Source organism: Dromaius novaehollandiae, chromosome 1 (assembly GCF_036370855.1).
Source record: "Dromaius novaehollandiae isolate bDroNov1 chromosome 1, bDroNov1.hap1, whole genome shotgun sequence".
In the NCBI taxonomy this organism is placed as follows: domain Eukaryota; kingdom Metazoa; phylum Chordata; class Aves; order Casuariiformes; family Dromaiidae; genus Dromaius; species Dromaius novaehollandiae.
In genome coordinates, this window is record NC_088098.1 from 89184473 (window position 1) to 89202168 (window position 17696).

A 17696-nucleotide genomic window follows, 5' to 3' on the forward strand; every position below is an offset into this window, starting at 1 on the left:
TTCAGTGGAAGTGCAGCACTCTCTGCAGTGAATTTAAACCTCCTGGCAATACACTTGTTCTTTTTAATGACTTTTTGTTGGTCCCATAGAAATAGTCAGTGGGATTTGGGGTTTTGGAAAGCCATTTAAAAACTGCTGGACCAGCCTCTTGTGCAGCTTGCCGGAGCAGTGAGGAATGCGTCTTCGAGCGATGGGTGTCTAGAAGATTGAGCCCATTTGCCTCAGATGGGAGCTAACCTGTTATCCATGTGCCTGTGTCTTTAAGGTAGATAACTGCACTGCGTGGCTGGGGTGGCATGAAAATGCAGCCCCCTGGTAAGACAAGAGATGAGAGAGTGTGGGTTACTACATGAAGGCTGTGGCTGCTGAGTGCTCCGAGGGGAGCCCAGCGCCAGTTCTAGGTTACAGTCTTAATGTTTATATTTCTTCAGGACTGACTTTCCCACTGTGAGCTATAACACCAAGCCTACAGAGAAGTTACAGGAGATGACCCCAATCTTTGCAAATTATCCTTCCTTCAAAAAAGACTGCGGGATAGACATATTCCCGCTGAGAGGCAGTGAGATGCAACAGCCATGGTCTCCCTTTGCTCCTGGAGTATCACCATTCTGTCCTTCTCCCACAACCTCACTGCTGTCTATGATCCCACCACCTCCTCCCAGATACATTCCCTCCTCCACTCTCTGTAGCTATCCAGTGGCGTATTCCTCTTCAGAATACATTTTGTGGGAACTGTTTTAAACAGGGTCAGAGAAAGGATGAGGAAGGAAGACGCACCAAATGTATTCCGGGATGGTCAGGTGACAGAGTGAAGAGTCCGGGAAGTGCCAAAATAGAGACTAGTTAGAATTTTATAAACACAGTGCCACTTGTTCATTTTAATCCAGCAAATAGGGCAGCAGATTTGGCAGAAGAGTTAAAAACTTGTAGGTCAGCTCAGTGACCTGGCACTATCGGATTAGTTGCCTTACATGATGCAGTGCTGAATGTCATGTGTCATTATAAATCTAGGTTACTACAACTGTTAAAGCCATAGAGTGAAGTAGAATTATTAATGTATAGTGGTAACAGCTGTCATGCTCCATTTTGTAATGAAGCATCAAATTTGTAGTTGGGAAACTCTCTTCTTTTTGTTAGACATACGGAGTAATTGCATGTCTGCAAATACTGAGAGTATGGAGGCAGGTAGGAAAGTTCCACCCACATGGGGTTACTGTGAAATCCTCCTTCAGAGTATCAAGAGTGAGCTCCATTCTTTGTTGCTAATTGCATTTATAAGTCTTTCAGGTTTCCTGTAGAGAGATGCAGACATTCTTCCCCTGACATATGGATAAAAATAGAAATGCAAAGTCTAGTATAGACCCACAAAGTGTACTAATGCGGGGAACAGTAGTCTTTCACAAACTAGAGGTTCAATTTGCCACTAGAAACACAGCAACAGCTGTGCAGTTGCTGCTGCAAGGGAGGAGATGCTCCCAGGTAGGGCTTTTCAGCTCCCATCACATTCTGATCTCAGCAGGAGCTGAGACACACTACTTCTCCAAGAGGCAAAAAAATGCTATAGCCCTCAGCAGCAGCAAGACCTGTGCAAAGTGGGAGCTCCAAGCTCCCACTACATTTAGATTTGAGGAGGACACAGAAACTTGGAGTCTCTCACAAAAGTCTTTTTTAAGATGCTCCCCACCTATAAGCCCTTCCACAGTTTTGCTGTGTGCTGCCTATGGCAACTTGGGCTATAGGCTGCACACTCTTCTTCTCATCAACTGTCTTATGTACACAGTTGCAACTGCTTAAAAGCCTGAATGAACAGAACTACTCAAATGTATGACAATATATGCAGGCCAAATAATTCAATCGGGAAACAGACAGTTATGCCTCTGTTCAAGGCCACGGCATCTCTGCTTCTGCAGCAATAGATTCAGTTTTGCCGATTCAGTCGTGCTGTGAGGTTCTGGAGTGGAAAACCCAAGGAAGGCCAGCATTTTCTTTTCCGTTACAAACTAGAGCTGTGGAGATTTCTTCTGCCTCGGCCCTCCCTTGCGAAGCATGCTGAGATGGAATGCACTTACTGGAGTGAGTGGGCAGCAGTCTGTCATCTGACTTGTTTTTCCTTGCACCTGAGCTTGCCTGAATCACTTAATTTGTCACACAGTTTCCTGGAACCCAGGGGAGAACAAACCGTTAGAAATTTCAGCGATGCAGGAGAAGACAAAGGCTGAAGGGGGGAAGGTGGAGGCTGGGGAGAACTAGGGTTTGCAAATCAAACTGAAAAAACATATACTCTATTTTGGGAGTTGTGAGCAAACTCAGGATACATAACCATATGCTCAAGCTGCAGGTGGCAAACACAGTAAAGGGGAGTACAAAGAAACAGCAAAGTTGCTTAGACAGTACAGCCTCAGTAATGTGAAGCACTTATATGGGGAGTTGCCCATGGGCTCTGCCCCACAGATTTTGTACTTTCCCCCACCACATATTTTCACTTTGAAACAGCAGCTTTTTCACATTCTGTCAGTCTCCATATTTCTGGGAGACGATGCACAGGAGGAGCATAGTGGTCACACTACAGCTGTATCAACCCCCTCAAGAAGTAGCCAGCAATTTCTTTGGCATCTTTGAGCCCTCACTGTTGCTTCTTTCTGTCAGTTTTCAGTTACACATGCTGCTGTTTTCCCCCCATAAATTCACAGATTTAAAAGCTTACAGAGAATGATTAACCATCTCTCAGTACTCATATTATCCCTGTATAAAACAAACTCTCCATGTAACTCATAATCCCTTCAATAATCTGTATTTGCCTGCAGACTTGATTCGAGAGATGAATAATCCATTGTCTTCCCAAGACAGGTTGTTGCAATTGTTAATTGCTCTCACAATTACAGGTCAATACCCAATCTGATCTGGTTTTAATTTCCACCTATTTTTCTTTTCAGCATGCTTTCTTTCCCCCTGCTACATTATAGAGGCTTTTACTGCTCGATATTTTCTCTCTGTGAAGATACATGAAGTAATCAAAGCTGTGTTCAGTCTACTTTTGACAAACTAAGTGGTTTGAATTCTTTAAGGCCTGTTAGGTAGGCCCTTTATTTTTAACTGGTAGCAATGGTAACTGGAAAAGGAGGATTTGCACAGATGATGCAGTTATGTAGCTTAAGACAATATAAATTAAAGCTTTCAGAGACTCCCCTAACCCCGTTTCCACACCCTTCCCTTGTGTCAGGCTCAGGTGACTAGGCAGTTAGGCAGTTCAGGGAGCTAACCCAGCTGAAAACCAATCCAGCCAAAAAAAGGGATTTGCTTTCAGCTAGGTCAGCTCCCTGTCAGGGCCACCATACAATCACACAAGTGCTAGTGTGGGTGAGAGATGAGATGCACAGGAGATGAGGTAGGATGACAGCAAATTTCAAGCTATTTTGGACTCACGCCCTCAGAAGCCTTGGGACCTATTTAAACTAAAGATCCTTCCTGGTCTGCTCCATGGGTAATTGCTGCCCGGCTCACAGCACACAGCTGACAACTGATGCACACCCCTGCAGGCACTGGTAAAGGAGGCCTGGAAGAGCAGATGGGCAGCACCCATAGCAGGCTCTCTGCTGTGGCCGGTCCCTTCTTTGGAGTGGCGGTTGCTCCCAGGTGGTCCAGCCCCATCCACCTCTCCTGCTGGAAGAAGATAACAGTCTCCCTTCCCACCGGGTTTTAGTCTCCCCCTATCAGGTCAGCAGCAACAGCAAGTCTCACCTCCTCCATGGCCAGCTGGCATCCTACAAGGATCCGAGGGGCCCTTGCAGACTGTTTTTTACAACAGTTCTGCCTATAGCTGTGTCATGCTGAACTCTGCTAGAACAATCCTCCCAGAAGTGGACAACCAGGGCTTTCAGACTCTCTTATCTCATGCAGGGAAGGCAGAGTAAGGTTGCTTGTTGTCCCACCTTTGGGAGCTAGCTTTACCACACCTCTTCCTAATGAAATCTGACATTTTACATGTGCTCAGAAACCTGCAGGACAGCATATGGGCCCTTCTGACTATGCTGGGGAAAACCTGCAGCAACATGATAGAGATCATATTGGACAAAAAATTCTTGAGGAGAAAGTAAAACGTTGGGTCTTTTGAGACAAGGAGGAGACGTTAAGGCAGTGGATGTGTTGCACAGAAATGTTTTGCACGTACATCCTACTAACAGCTAAAGAGAAAGAGTAAGGGCTTTCTCTGCTTATCTGCAGAGAAAGAGTAAGGGCTTTGACAGGATAGATCTGAACTTTATGGTGGGCAGCAGAAGTGGCTGTGCTGTGACAGGACAGATCTGAACTTTACGGCGGGCAGCAGAAGTGGCTACACCAGGATTTCTGCATTGCCCTATAATCTTCAGTGGTGTCACACATAACCTTGGAACCAAAGGTTACCAGAAGATATGTTGCCTCTATCTAATTTCAGTCCCGAGTGCAAATCATAGCCTGATTAGCGGCAAGAGATGAGCGCAGAAATCTGTAGTTAGTTACAATTCCTGTTTTGCAACTCAAAATCTACTTGTTGCCTGGGAGCTAGTATAAAACAGTGGAGTGTGACAGTTATCAAGCTGGGCCAAACATTTGATTTTCAGTGGCAAGAGCTTATCCAGGTACTGCAGACAAGTCCAGTAATGAATTACTTGGGCTGGATTCCATTTTAGATTACAATGAGAAGCATAGCCAGTCCATAATGCGAATGATAAAAACGTTCACAGGAACGCAAAATCTATGACATCAAAAAAGCACTTACAGTTTGAGTCCTGAATGGGAGGCCTCAATCTAGAAACAGTTAAAGCTAACTGCTGTTAGCTTTATCCTGCATGTTAACTTTACTCTTAGAAGCCGATTTCATTTCACAGCAGATTTTCCTTGGTGGTTGATTTCCTGCAGAAAAACTTAGCTCAGATAAAGATCCTGCTCACAGTGATTATCCTACAAAGCAGTCAGGTATCACAGTAAATGATGGCTCTTCAAAGCCCTACTGTTCTGCATTAATCTCTATACCAGTGATTCACAAACACAAATCTGCAAACCAGCCTTGGTTCTACTGGCTTTCCAGATGAAAACTCCTCTCTGCCTTCATTCATTTCCACACTTTCCATTTACAGCACAGGACCACTTAGAGGAGTAAGGATGGCAGAAATCTTAATAAAAATTTTCGATGCTGGGCTTTCCGGTGGCAACTGCACTCACCTCCTATCCCTTTGTGTATTCTGATCTGCAGAGGACGCTGCACTCCAGCAGACTCCAGGACTTCCTTCTCACTAGGGCAGCCCACTGACTCCACGTAGTTTAGTTACTAGACTAGAAAAACTAGAAAAACACTCATTAGTCTCTCCGAGAGGAGTTTCAAGCTTCTATAGGTAGCTTATCTCCAAAGTACGATATTGCCAATGAGAAATACACAAAACATAGTAAACGGGGACCTAAAAAATACACAATTAATTTAAAAGTAATGGGATTTTAAAAACAACATATTGGGAGATGTATTAACAGTATTTCTTCATTTGTTTTCTGAGTACGTTTAAGATCGCCACATGTCATACTTTCACAACCTTTCGAACAAAGAGAGCTAGAAATATTTGTGAGTCTCATTGTACCATTTGAGAAGTCAGCAGCACTGGGCTACGTGCCCAGTTTACTGCTTCTCTCTCTCTCCAGTCCCTTTATTCATCTTGCTATAAACACATAAAAAAGCTTACTGTTTCCCAATCCCATTCCAAGCAAAAGTCTCCTTAGGCAGAAGGGGTAAAACGCTATCCGGGGGGAAACTTTGCGAGACTCTTCCACATCCAACATCCACAGATGAGAACAGAGGTGCCGAGGTATTTTGATAAGCCAAAACGATACAGTGGGGGAGCGGGAACTGCTCCAGCACTTACATATGTGTGAACGTTATTATGTGAACTACTATGAAAACGATGGCAAGAGAAAAAGAAAGCTTTTTTTTTAACTTCCTGAAGGAGGACCCCTGGCCCGGCTCGGTGCTTTCGCGCCGCGGCCCCCACCCCGTCCCTACGTCTCCTGCCACGGCTCCTAGCATTGCCCGCCGCCTCTCGCCCAGCGACGGCTCCCGGCTGGCCTCTGCCGGCGACGTCAGCCCCGCAGCGCCGCCATGTTGGGAGCGGCGGTCGGGCCCACCCCGCGGCCCCGCAGCGCCGCCATGTTGGGAGCGGCGGTCGGGCCCGCCACGTTGGAGGCGGCATCCTCCTCCGTCGCAGTGGGCCTACCATCATGGCGGCGGAGGGGGGGCACCGCGGCGGGATGGTGGCGGTGCTGCCGGGGCTGTACGTGGGCGGCGCTGAGTCGTGCTCGTCCCCGGAGGCGCTGGCGGCGGCGGGGGTGGTGGCGGTGCTGACGGTGGACGCGGAGGAGGCACCGCTGACGGCGGCGGCGCCGGGGGTGCGGGCCCTGCAGGTGCGGGCGCGGGATGAGCCCGGCGCCGACCTGCTGAGCCGCCTCGACGACTGCGCCGCCTTCATCGGCGCCGCGCGGGCCGCCGGCGGCGCCGCCCTCGTGCGCTGGTGAGGGGCGGTGGGGGGCGCCCGGTCCGGTCCGGTCCGGTGCCGTCCGATACGATGCGGTTTGGTCCGGTTCGGCCCGGCCGCCGCCCACGGCCCCGCTTTGCCTTGCAGCCCAGCCGGGGTGAGCCGCAGCGCCACCGTGGTGACGGCCTACCTCATGAAGAGTGAGGGGCTGCGCTGGGAGGAGGCCTACGCCGCCGTGAAGGCCGCCAAGCCCGACGTCGAGTGGGTGCCGGGGCCCCGTCCGCGGGGCGGGGAGCGGCCGCGGGCCTTCGGCTCCCTTCCACGCCCCTCACCTGCCCCGTGCTCTCCCCTGGCCGCAGGGTGAACCCGGGCTTCGAGGGGCAGCTGAAGCTCTACGAGGCCATGGGCTGCGCCGTGGACACGAGCAGCGCACTTTACAAGCGGTACCGCCTGCAGATGGTCACGGAGAGATATCCCGGTGAGTAGTGCTGCCTCCCGCTTGCGGCCAAGGGGCAGCCGAGGCAGAGCGGGGCTGGGTTTTGGGAGCACCCCGCCTGTGAGCCGTGCCTTGCCACTGAGCTTTGGTGAACACCCAAAACGGGTTCGAAACTTTCTGGGGTCTCCAGGGATGGCTGGTGCTGGGTGAGTCATGCGTGGACGTGCTTTGGTCAGTGTGCTGGGCTGTGTGCGACATGGCTCTGCGCCATGATGGACAGCGCCTGGCACCTGCCGGGATCTGCCTCATGTGGTTACTTCAGATTATCTTGGGAACCGTGTGGTGTTTTCAGAGGTTGTCGCTATTAATCCACGTACCGCTATCCTTGGTCACTAAGCTGGTCTGCTGTGGGATGTGCCTGTTTTAACTGCATGTGCTTCAGGAAGACCTCTTGTGTCCAGTGTGCTGGATGAGGGCCGCATGTGATCATGGTGATGGGCCATGCTTCGCTGATTATTTAAAAAAAAAAAAAAAAGACTCTTTGCTGAGCCTATTTGCTGTCCTTTCGAACAGGTTGCAAACTGGTGAATATTCTCCTGTAGCTGGAGTTCCGGCACGTGGCCTTACATTCTGTGTCCTTAAATGAACACAGAAGCACGTGTCAGAGGAATGGCACTTTAAAGAGAGAGCTCAGTGATGGTTTGTTGACTTTGAGTCAAAGTAGCTGAGCCCTGAGGTGGCTAGATTAATGTTCACACCATGTTGACTCTAAAGAATCCTAGCTAATTGGTGGGTGGAAAAAAGTCATGTTTGAGACATAAGATCTGTAATGAACTGTTATCTGTATGAAAATGCTGAAACAAGTTGCTGAAAGTCAACTTTATATAATTTCTCGATTATTATTATTATTTTTTAATGAACTTGGCTAGGCAAACTGAAAGTCCTCTAAAAAGAAGTCAAGGAAATTAAATAAAAGGATAAAAACAGAGCCAAAATACCCTGATTTCAAATTTGTTATGAAGTGGATTTTCATAGTCTGATATGCAATAGATTGACTGTAGTGGATGTGTATATATGTGTGTACGTGTAGTTTTGTAATAAAACTTCCCATATAGTTCATCTCAGTGGAACATCTCTCTCGCACTGTTAAATACTGAGTATAATAGAACTCTCTCCCTGATCCTTAGCAGTTTCCATTCATAAGAGTTTAGGTTTTTTTCTTGTATGCACTAAAAGATTGGAAGAACTGTTCTGACTCTCCCATGTCTTTGCTCTGTGCTTAAATAAGAACATAGAGGAAAATTCAACTATTTTACTGTTGTCAAGGCCAAATTCTCAATTCTAGTTCCTTGCATTAAGTGAATTCTGATGTTAGATGTGGTGGGATGAGACTCTCTTATTTAGAATTTACCTAATGGCATTGGTAAATGAACAAATGAAATGCAAAGGTAGTTTTTACATGCTGTGACTAGGGCAAAGGCACGGCGTTTGTCTTGTTCCACAGAAGTGGATCCAGGGTTTATTGGTTTGATTCACAGCTTCCTACTGTCCTCTCTGCAGAACTTCAAGACTTGCCCCGAGAAGTCTTTGCTGTTGATCCAACCAGTATATGTCAGACTTCAAACATGGAGGTTCTCTACAGATGCAGAAAATGCAGGTACTTGAACCTTTTATATTTCCTGTTAAAGTAATTTTGAAGTAAACTCTTGAGAGAAAAATAGCCCATGTAACCCAATGGGCATGTCATTATTTTCAGGATAGGGATAAGATCTTGTGCAAGTTTCTATACAGCGTGTGACACAGAAATTAGACAAAGGTATTTTATGAAACAGAGTCTTCTATTCCTTGAAGTTGTGCAGCACTTCTGGAGCCTAAATTGCCAGATCCTGTAATCGGGCATAATTCTGAAGTTGCTTGCTCTTAAATCATAACTTATAGTTTGTTTTTGAAAACAGGTTTCTCCAGAACAAACTTGTAGACGTTTGGTTTTACTACATTTTAACTGTCATTCATGGATTATGGAAAATTAAATTGAAAAATCCTGCTGTTCCCTAAATGTAGACTTTTTTCACATACATGAGCTTAGAGTTCATGTTTTACTAGGTAAGACTTGTCTAAAAATAGATCTATAAAAGAAACAACATACAGCTGTGGGACTGTCCCGATCCAATATCGGGAAGGTTTCATTACGATCCCAAGGACGAGATTAAGACGCTAAAACCGGCCAAACGTCGTACAACCTTTTACCTTTATTTTCAACAGAGTGGGGAGAAAAGGTGGGGAAAGGCGAAGGGGGGAGGGGAGCAAGGGTGAGGGGAAAAGATAGAGAAAGTTGGAAAAGGAGAGAGGAAGCTAGCTACCACCACTCCGAGGCCGATGATGTTCCCCTGACTCCGTTTGAATCACAGCTCAAGCTGGGTGCCTCCGACGAGGGACGGGGAGGGGGGGAGAGAGACACCAAACAAAGAAAATCCCTCGGCAATTACAGCTTTTTCAAATTAAGTTTTCCCACCCCTCACGTGGTAGTTCAGACCAATAGTAATATTTGGGTCTGGGGTCTCCTGCTCCTTAATGCGTCTCATCACTGTCCCTAGGTAGGCCGTTTACTGTTGCCCTTTCTGCTGACAGGTGTGTCTCCATTCTTGGGTCCAGCCATTAGCTCTCGAGGTCCTGACAAAGAGGTGGTAACTCCAGCAATTAGCACTGTTTCAGCAGTGCACAGGAATGCAAATTGCTGGTAATTCCCTTATCATTCCCGCCTGCACCAGCTCTGGGGCCCTTTCTCACTGAACTAGGGAGTGCGGCCTAAGGCTTCAGCAAATTTAGCCACTCATGCCAAGCACGTTTTATAGAAGTTATGCTAAAAATGGACAATAATTTACAGTCCAGATCCCAAAGTCTCTGCCCAGTTGTGGTCTCGTTCAGTGCAGGCTTGGTGTGTCCTGGGTGGTCGCAGGGAGACCATCTTGGGGGGTCGCAGCAGCCCAGTCCTGTTTCCGCCAGGGACAGATGGCTTGTTCGGGGTTGTGGCCTGCCTGCACCCCATGCACCAAGAAATGTTTAAGGCAAAAAAAATTCATTCATCTGTCCACCACAGGGACACAGCCTAAAGCTACATGAATGACTGCATTTGTTTGTTAAGAAGCAGTCCTAAATGAGGTCAGTGCCTGTTGACCTTTTAGACTAAGTTTAAAAAAATGCAGGATATGTAATCCTATTTATTTATTGTCAAGAGGTCCATGTCCCTGTGCTCTGTTACAGTCTGTAGGTTTCCCCAGTTAAAGAAATTCATTATTATTATTTTTTTCTCCTTTCTGTCCTGGAGGACAGGCGCGCTCTATTCCGTAGTTCCAGCATTTTGTCCCACACAGAAGGAAGTGGACCAACAGCCTTTGCTCACAAGAGGATAACGGACTCTACTCAGCTTCATCATCATGGCCGTGATAAATGTACCTCTTACTTCATTGAGCCTGTGCAGTGGATGGAGCCAGTATTGCTAGGAGTCATGGAAGGACAGGTGAAGGGGAGCAAGCACTTTATTTTTCTGGATGAGTTTTTTTTTCTGCAAACGCAGAACAAACTGTTTACGTGCCTTGATATGATGGCCCCCGCCACACGCAAGGTCCCAGGTCTTCCAGCCTTTGCTGCATCAGTGTTGCAGCCTATAAGCAGATTCTCAAATGCTGAATACTCTATTTGTAGCAAAAGGAGCCAGTAATCTTGTTGGACAGAGAAGGCTATCAAGGCTGTTGGGTGGGTTTGTTTTCTTTTGTTGTTTGCTTTTTTTTTTTTAGTATAAGAGTTTGTGAGACTCTCCAAACCTGTTGTGGTCTCAGGGTGACTGAGGCTTTTTGAAGTCTAAGAGACTGGTTAAACTGCCCTGGGACTACACCCAGCTGCCTTTCCAGACTCTCCCATTTGCCAGCACAGCTGCCTGTCACACACCAGCCTTACCTCTTTAGCTTTTTTGCCTGTTTTCAGCCTGTTTAACTTCTTTGAAGTGATAAAGGGAAGGAGCTGGCTCAGTTAACGTTGCCACAGAACTACATTTTAAGTAGGACTGTATTTGAATGTGCCTTAGAATGAGTCATTTGTGTTTCCTGCAGCTTCTGTGTCCCAAATGTACGTCTAAGCTGGGCTCCTTCAGCTGGCGGGGTGAGCAGTGTTCTTGTGGCCGCTGGGTGACTCCTGCCTTCCAGATTCACAAAAGCAGAGTGGATGAAGTGAAAACACTGTCAGTTTGTGACTTCCAAGCTGCCAAAACCTGAACTCATTGCCTCCCTCAATGGATTTCTTAATGTCCACAGTGCACTGCTGCCTACTTAGTGTATGGCAGTCTGTTTGCCAGGACTGAATTTGCAACTTCCACCCCTTTGTAATGCAGTGAAATTACTTGAACATCTGCGCTATTCTAACTTCATGTCTAGATATATATATGTGTGTGTGTGTGTGTGTGTATATATATATATGTACAGTAACAAAGAACTTCCTTCCAAGAGATGTTATACAGTAATCAAATATATACAAAAATGCCTGAATTTGATAATATGCTGCTACTTACAGAAGGTCACAAATCTGTGTTTTAAAGAGATGCTAACTGGAGTCAGTTTCAGGATGTGAACAGCAGTACTACTTTATCTTCTGCTATGGAAATTCAAAACACTTTGTCTAAAACATTCAGCTCAGATTTTAGGAGGCATATTCTACAGCATGATGTACTTGGTGGGGAAATACTTTAAGGCTTAGTTAAGAGCCAGAAAGTGGCACAGTTACAATTGTGTTGTAATGTTACATTATTATGCATGGCAGCTACTAGAAGTAAAAGGAAAGTTATAGTTTTATTACAATAAAGTTAGTTCTAAAAGTCTACCCCAAGAGTATTTATTACTATAACTGTTAATACAGCTCGCTCTTTCATCTTCTATCTGAGGAAATTATGCAAGCTGTGCAGGAATGGGGGAACTCAGGTAAAAGGTCCCTGCTAAATCATTTCTTAAAAGTTTAAAGAGGTCCCAAAACTTACAAAGTAAGATTTGAAGCAAGTTACAAGCTTTGCTAATTGTATGCTGTCTACACCATTGCAGAAAGGCTTCGGTTTGATATAGGAAAATAGGATAGCTAAGGCCTACTTTAAATCCATTTTTATTTTCACTAACTCAGTTTTTTTTACACAACTTCCAGCAACATACATTATGAAATATACAAGGTAGAATAGGTGGCTGGGTTCTGCCCATCTTTTCATTCTTCCCACAGCAGTGGAGGGAAGACTTGCAGTACACAGTGAACATCAGAATCTCAACACCGAAAACTGAGACACAAAACAAAAAGAAACAAAAATATATATGAAACTGTTTGAACTGGTCACACTTCAGGGCCAGGTACAGCACAATAAATTAGAACTGCATTATCTTAGACATCTGTTGTAAAGTTTATAACATCCTCTATTTAAAGAAATAAGAACATCTGTTTTCTAGCATGAAATGCTACATAGTGCAGTGGTGAAGGGTATGAACAATGAGGAATCCAGCAAGGACTTGAATGGTGACTACTCATTCACACATGAGCATTGTTAAAGTAAGCAGCATACACTGAAAGTTTGGTGAACTGTAAACTTAACCATTCGTTACCAGAATAGTAGCTGGAGTAGTCATCTCGTTTGGGAGAACCAAAAATATTAAGTCTGTTTACATTTCGGCTGGGCTCTCCCTGACAGTGAGTTGATATAGTGGAAGCGGTAGCATTTGGTCCATAGCACAGAGAGCCTGTTGCAACGTTCCTGTTCAAAGCTGGCAGCTCAGTGGAAATACTTCAATGCAGAATTAACACTTGTGTAACCATGCCACTACAACGATATCATCTACAACAGTTATTGTTTCATGACCATAACAATTTAGTAGATGTCAGCTGGAACCAACTTGAAGAGAGTGTGTTGCATGACAAAGAAACATTAAATGCCATTTGAAACACAAGTGAGAGTCAAAGACTGGACAGGATGCCAGCACCTTTAATCTCTCTCATTATGCAGCAGTGATGAGTGCTGGCTCTTGAAGTTTGACAGAAAGGCTGCTCTGTGCTTACTCCTCATCTCATGCTAGTTTTGCCGATAAACAAGCCCAACAAACAGCAGTTTCTGCTGCCTGATAGTGCTTCCAGAGCGTAGTGCAGAAGTTCCCCTTGCATCACAATCAATAAGTGAGAAGTAAATACACTTTGTACTTCTTAGCCTTCTCCTCCTCCCTTCCCCCAGAAGTTTAGCATCATACATTCCTTTTACGTGAGAACTGAGGATGTTTTGTGCCACAGCCAGACAAAGCCAAATGAGTGTGGTAGAGGAGGAGAGATAAGCACATGCTTCCTTTTTCTAAGAATGACCTGGACATTGCACTGGAAGGCAAGTGTATTGGCATACAGAGCACCATTTCGAAAGGACTGTATTCCTGGTCCACGTAAGTGGAATCACCACAGCTTGTTATGTCCTGTAGTATAAAGCAGCAGTAACAAGCTTCACATGCTAAAGCAGCTGAGTGTTGTGAAATTTTATGGGGTGAATTGGAGGCAAAGAAGGAAGAAATCTGCTGAAAGCTGAGCACCTATGGCTTTCATTTTAGCTGATGCAGAGTCCAACAGTCCTATCTGACTATTAAGTAGGAAAATAAAATTCTATTTCTCCAGTGTACAAAAGCATACTGGCTGCTTGTACATGTTCATCTTCTAGTGAGTCCCTTCTTGTTGATAATCCAGAACTACCACATTTCAATACCAACAACCTCCGCTGAAGGTTGTGGAAGGGACAGCGTAGTGAAGAATTTATGTTACTTTTGCTTATATCAACACATCAAAATATGGTCAAAAATTCTGTTTAAGAACAGGGAGTTTAAGTCATGATAGTCACTTAGCAAAGTGTTAGACCTAAATGCCCTTACCACTGCCAGCTTAGAATGTACCACATGACAGCATTAAGGTCTATACCTCCTCTGCCAGTACAACTCAATTGGTTGCTTTTCAAGGTAAGAGCCCAGTTACCAAGAGAACTGGGAGAGGGCAAGGTGAAGTGTTTCCCACCCTAGAAGCGTACAACAGCATTTCCTCACTCAGCCAGGCTCATTCACACTTCACTCACCATTTCAGACACACAAAGCAAGGCCAAACACAAACTTAGAGGAATGTTTTGTAAAGACACAAGGAGTATGAACAGGGAAACATAGGACTATTATCAACTCAAGTACTGTTGCATCATTCTTGCAAGGTAGGGAAGCTAAGGAGTTGAGATGAGGAATTGAGAGGACAAACTGGAGTGGTCACAGAGGCTGAGTCTAGTCTTCCAGACTGCGAAATGCATTCTGCATATCCTCAAACAGCTGAGCATAGTCTGCCTTGATTTTTGCTTCACCATCTTTGACAGGGTCCTGAAAGACAACATAGCAAATGAACAGATCAATCTTGAAAAGCCTCAGTTACTTAAGACAATCCTGCTTTGCTAGTGCCGTAACTTCTTGACCTCAGGATTTACACCTGCTAACTGCAAAGCAGGTATAACTCCATCTCTACCTTCCCTGCGAGAAACAATAGTGGTCAAGCTGTGAAATCTGATCAATGTCTTCACCATTCCTCTCACAGCTATTGGGGAAGCAGAGAGGACTTAAGTGCCTGGATTACACTACTTCCTCACTGCCCCTCCAAAATATACACACCACAGGATGCAGACCATTTAAATTCTTATGCCTTTCAGACTATTATCCAGGAAATAAAACTTAACTTTCATAAGTATTACTGTATTAGGGGGGCTTCTCCACTTAACATGTATTCATCCTCTGGATCCTGTTTTCAGTCATGCTGTCCACTACCCTGCTCTATATGGGATGTCTTCTGGTGGCCAGGGTTTGTTAAAAACATTTTACTTCACCTCTCTCTCTACATAACCAGCTCTCAAAGAAGCTCATGTGTCCAAGTGTATGTATAGCTTGTCATGCTCTTGATGCTTTGAGAACATATACCAGGGATCTGCTTAACAAGCAGAAACAAGCCAGCAGACTGCAGGAATGGGATACACTGGCATGCCAGAACTTTGTCAGTTGAAAAAGTAATTTTATCTCATGGTACTTGTACTTGAAAGATTTGCAATATTGGACCAATTACAACAAACAAGCCAATAAAACTAGCCTCATACTTTACAGAGAACATCTTTTAGCTACTTTAACATCAGACAGCAGCACAGGTTACTGTCCTACCTGTAACCGCTGGACTGACATGCTCTGGATAAGTTTTAAGAACAGGAACAGGAAAGCTGCACTCTAAAAAGATGGCTGCTGAAGCTACCCAGCACAGCTGCTCTGAGCAGCTTGTTCACTCTTTAGCCCATGATGAAATTGCTTCTCCCTTCCTCTCTTCCTAGTTAACCTGCCTTATGTCCAAAGCCAACCACAGGGGACATCACATGTTACTGCAGGAAACTATCACTTCTTTCCCTAACTTCTATTTAAGATTGCTAGATTAACACTTCTGTAATTCACATTCTAGCACATTCCTGGCTTTAAATTTTAAGCTGCTTTTACGTGCTAATATAATCTCCTCAGAACATACTATAATTTTACAAACACCACATCACAAAGCCCAAAACTTAAACAAGAAAAGAGCTTGTACTATTACCATGAATAAATGTAACAAAGGAGACTACTGAAGGTGGGGTTGCCATGGCTCTGCAGCCAATATCACATGATTAGATTTCAGGGAACCTCCTCACAAGTGTCCTAACCATTCCTGTGCTCACTAACTAAAACCAGTTCTTAAATGTATCCATATTATTGCTAAAAGTCTCTGTCCACAGACCTTCACCTAAGGAGACTGATGACCACCTTTGAGTAACAGCCTTTTAGAGGCACTGGAAGCTCCCAAAAAGCAGTGCCACCCAGCTCCTTTTTCTAGTACTGTCAACCTGCTGGCACCAAGCAGATGCTGGCTGCTTCTCCTGAAAAACATACCTTGAATTTCATGGACGTGAGCCTGTAGAGGATTTCACTCATGTTCTCTCGAATGATGGACCACGTGATCTTATTGTCACTCTGGGCTGTGGTTTCTACAGCACGGCGTGCCATGTCGTAAAATGCAATCATATTGGAAAGCATTCCCACTGTTTTATAGAAAGGGCAGAATCTGATGGAACAGAACAGGCGCTGTCAGGTGTTTTGCAACAGTTATCAGGACTAGCTTTTGTGCCTGCCTTCACAACTCTATCTGGATTCTCACCTGAAAGAAAGAATGCTAACCTACTTTACTCCAGGCATTTTTCATCGAGGCAGTCTATTTCCCTTGACAGCATGTCATAGGTCCCAAGTTTTTAAATAGGTGCATCATACTATGCACCTGAATAACCATCCTGAAGTAAGGTTTCTGAAACAGTACCCAAACACTGGACAAAACAGGAAAGAGAGCAGGAACCATCACTGTATGTTTCACATTTTAATCTCTGTCAATGCTTCCTCCAAGCAGCCTGGGAGAACCTGACAGGTCTGCAAGTTTCCTTGCTCACAGGAAAGGGAGCATTTCTATGACAAGACCACTCCAGAGGCTCCACACAGAAGAAGTTCCTTTCTTAATGGATAGATAGATGGCTGCCATGGAAGGTACCTCATTATTATTTATACACTACATTACGCTACTGTCTGTGCATCCCTGTTTTATATAAGCATAACTGCCCCAGTAACCCAATCAAAAGGTAGACACCACTGCAGAACGATGTAGGTCTATGACATCAGAAATGAAATACTTCAAAATCTCATGATCTGCCTGGGCTGGGGAGCAGGATGAAGCTCAAAAGGCCCCTTGGCAGGCTGTTAAAACACAAAGATGGCATGGAAAGAAGCAAAGCAGAGATAATGAACATGGCACTAGGTGGAAAAGGATCCAGCAACTTGTTGATGGATCAAAATTGCTCAAGAATCACATAACAGCAACTGAAAGCAGATTCTTGCAGTCCCCCGTGCATTGCTAGAATAAATGGGATGACCTTGGGTGTTGTTTGAGAAAACTGGAACTAAGTAGTCCTCCTCTCCTCCTCTTAAGGAATTTCATTTATTATTTGACATGCTATTGCAGAAACGCTGGCCAACTGAGCAGTACTCATACCAACGGATGAGGGCCTGAGAAAATCAAGGAGTGACTGCATTAGGAAAAGCATGCCTTGCCGATAAGACAGCTTGAATACTCTGTTCAATGTCCTACCTACACACAGTTCTTCGGTTTGTTTATGGCAAGTAAAATTTATTTGTGCACTGACCAGTTTCCAAGATAACTGCCTAAATGCAGAATACACAGGAACCAGAGGGCACAGTGTCTTGATCTCACCTGTCATAAGGTGTATAACCATTCTGTTGCAAGAAGTCATCTTTTATCAGCTTGGCAACTTCTAGGGTAATTTTATCTGTTTCTGCCAGGGAAGCCTAGAAAAGTAAAGTACATTGTTACTTCAGTACCCAAGGCCATGCTGTGTCCTGGCCAAGAACCATTATCTTTATCAGTAACTGTTCTTCCCCTGCTCTCTTAAGATGGCTTCCAGCAGAATCCCATCTTTGGGGCATTTCCCTGCTACAGAGCTGCCAGTTCATTCAATGGCAAGATTAAGAGGGGCCAAGCAGTCAATAAGTCTACTTTAAGTCTATCTGATTTAAAAAAAGGAAAGCAAGTTTACTTCAAGGTGTAAAAGAGCCACTGAAGATGCACACAGCTCTGCGATGAGGTACATGAAAATATTATCTCCTTATATACAGAAT

At 44.9% G+C, this 17696-nt stretch overlaps 2 protein-coding genes and 1 long non-coding RNA gene across 6 annotated transcripts in view; 1 reads left to right on the forward strand and 2 right to left on the reverse strand.

Moving 5' to 3' along the window:
- Nucleotides 1–835: 835 nt before the first annotated feature.
- On the reverse strand, nt 836–6102 carry LOC112985087 (uncharacterized). 3 transcript variants are annotated; one of them, XR_010391430.1, is made up of 4 exons: nt 5709–6088; nt 5200–5319; nt 4757–4890; nt 836–2156 (listed from the first exon to the last, which is right to left on the reverse strand). It is a non-coding gene; the product is annotated as an uncharacterized LOC112985087 (long non-coding RNA). The 3 variants fall into 3 exon arrangements; XR_003259659.2 differs by having other exon boundaries at nt 5200–6088; XR_010391429.1 differs by lacking the exon at nt 4757–4890 and having other exon boundaries at nt 5200–6102.
- A 35-nt stretch (nt 6103–6137) lies between these two features.
- Nucleotides 6138–11799, forward strand: DUSP12 (dual specificity phosphatase 12). Its single transcript, XM_026103456.2, has 6 exons — nt 6138–6530; nt 6642–6755; nt 6854–6972; nt 8491–8587; nt 10261–10447; nt 11037–11799. Exons 1-6 carry the CDS (start codon nt 6241–6243, stop codon nt 11196–11198), a joined length of 969 nt encoding a protein of 322 aa, XP_025959241.2. The 5' UTR covers nt 6138–6240; the 3' UTR covers nt 11199–11799.
- A 257-nt stretch (nt 11800–12056) lies between these two features.
- ATP6V1A (ATPase H+ transporting V1 subunit A) overlaps nt 12057–17696 on the reverse strand; it is a 30987-nt gene continuing 25347 nt past the window's right edge. For both annotated transcript variants that reach the window (XM_026103453.2, XM_026103454.2), the window contains exons 13-15: nt 17272–17366; nt 15909–16080; nt 12057–14336 (exon numbers count right to left, since the gene is read on the reverse strand). In XM_026103453.2, coding sequence (XP_025959238.1) covers nt 14244–14336; nt 15909–16080; nt 17272–17366 — 360 coding nt within the window. In that variant the 3' untranslated portion in view covers nt 12057–14243. The remainder of the gene's footprint in view (nt 14337–15908; nt 16081–17271; nt 17367–17696) is intronic.

Excerpts from the sequence above, each read along its gene's own strand:
- DUSP12 (XM_026103456.2), top strand. The coding sequence starts at position 6,241 with ATGGCGGCGGAGGGGGGGCACCGCGGCGGGATGGTGGCGGTGCTGCCG. Across the intron at positions 6,973-8,490 it reads GGTCACGGAGAGATATCCCG|AACTTCAAGACTTGCCCCGA; the intron begins GTGAGTAGTGCT and ends TCCTCTCTGCAG. Across the intron at positions 8,588-10,260 it reads TACAGATGCAGAAAATGCAG|GCGCGCTCTATTCCGTAGTT; the intron begins GTACTTGAACCT and ends CCTGGAGGACAG.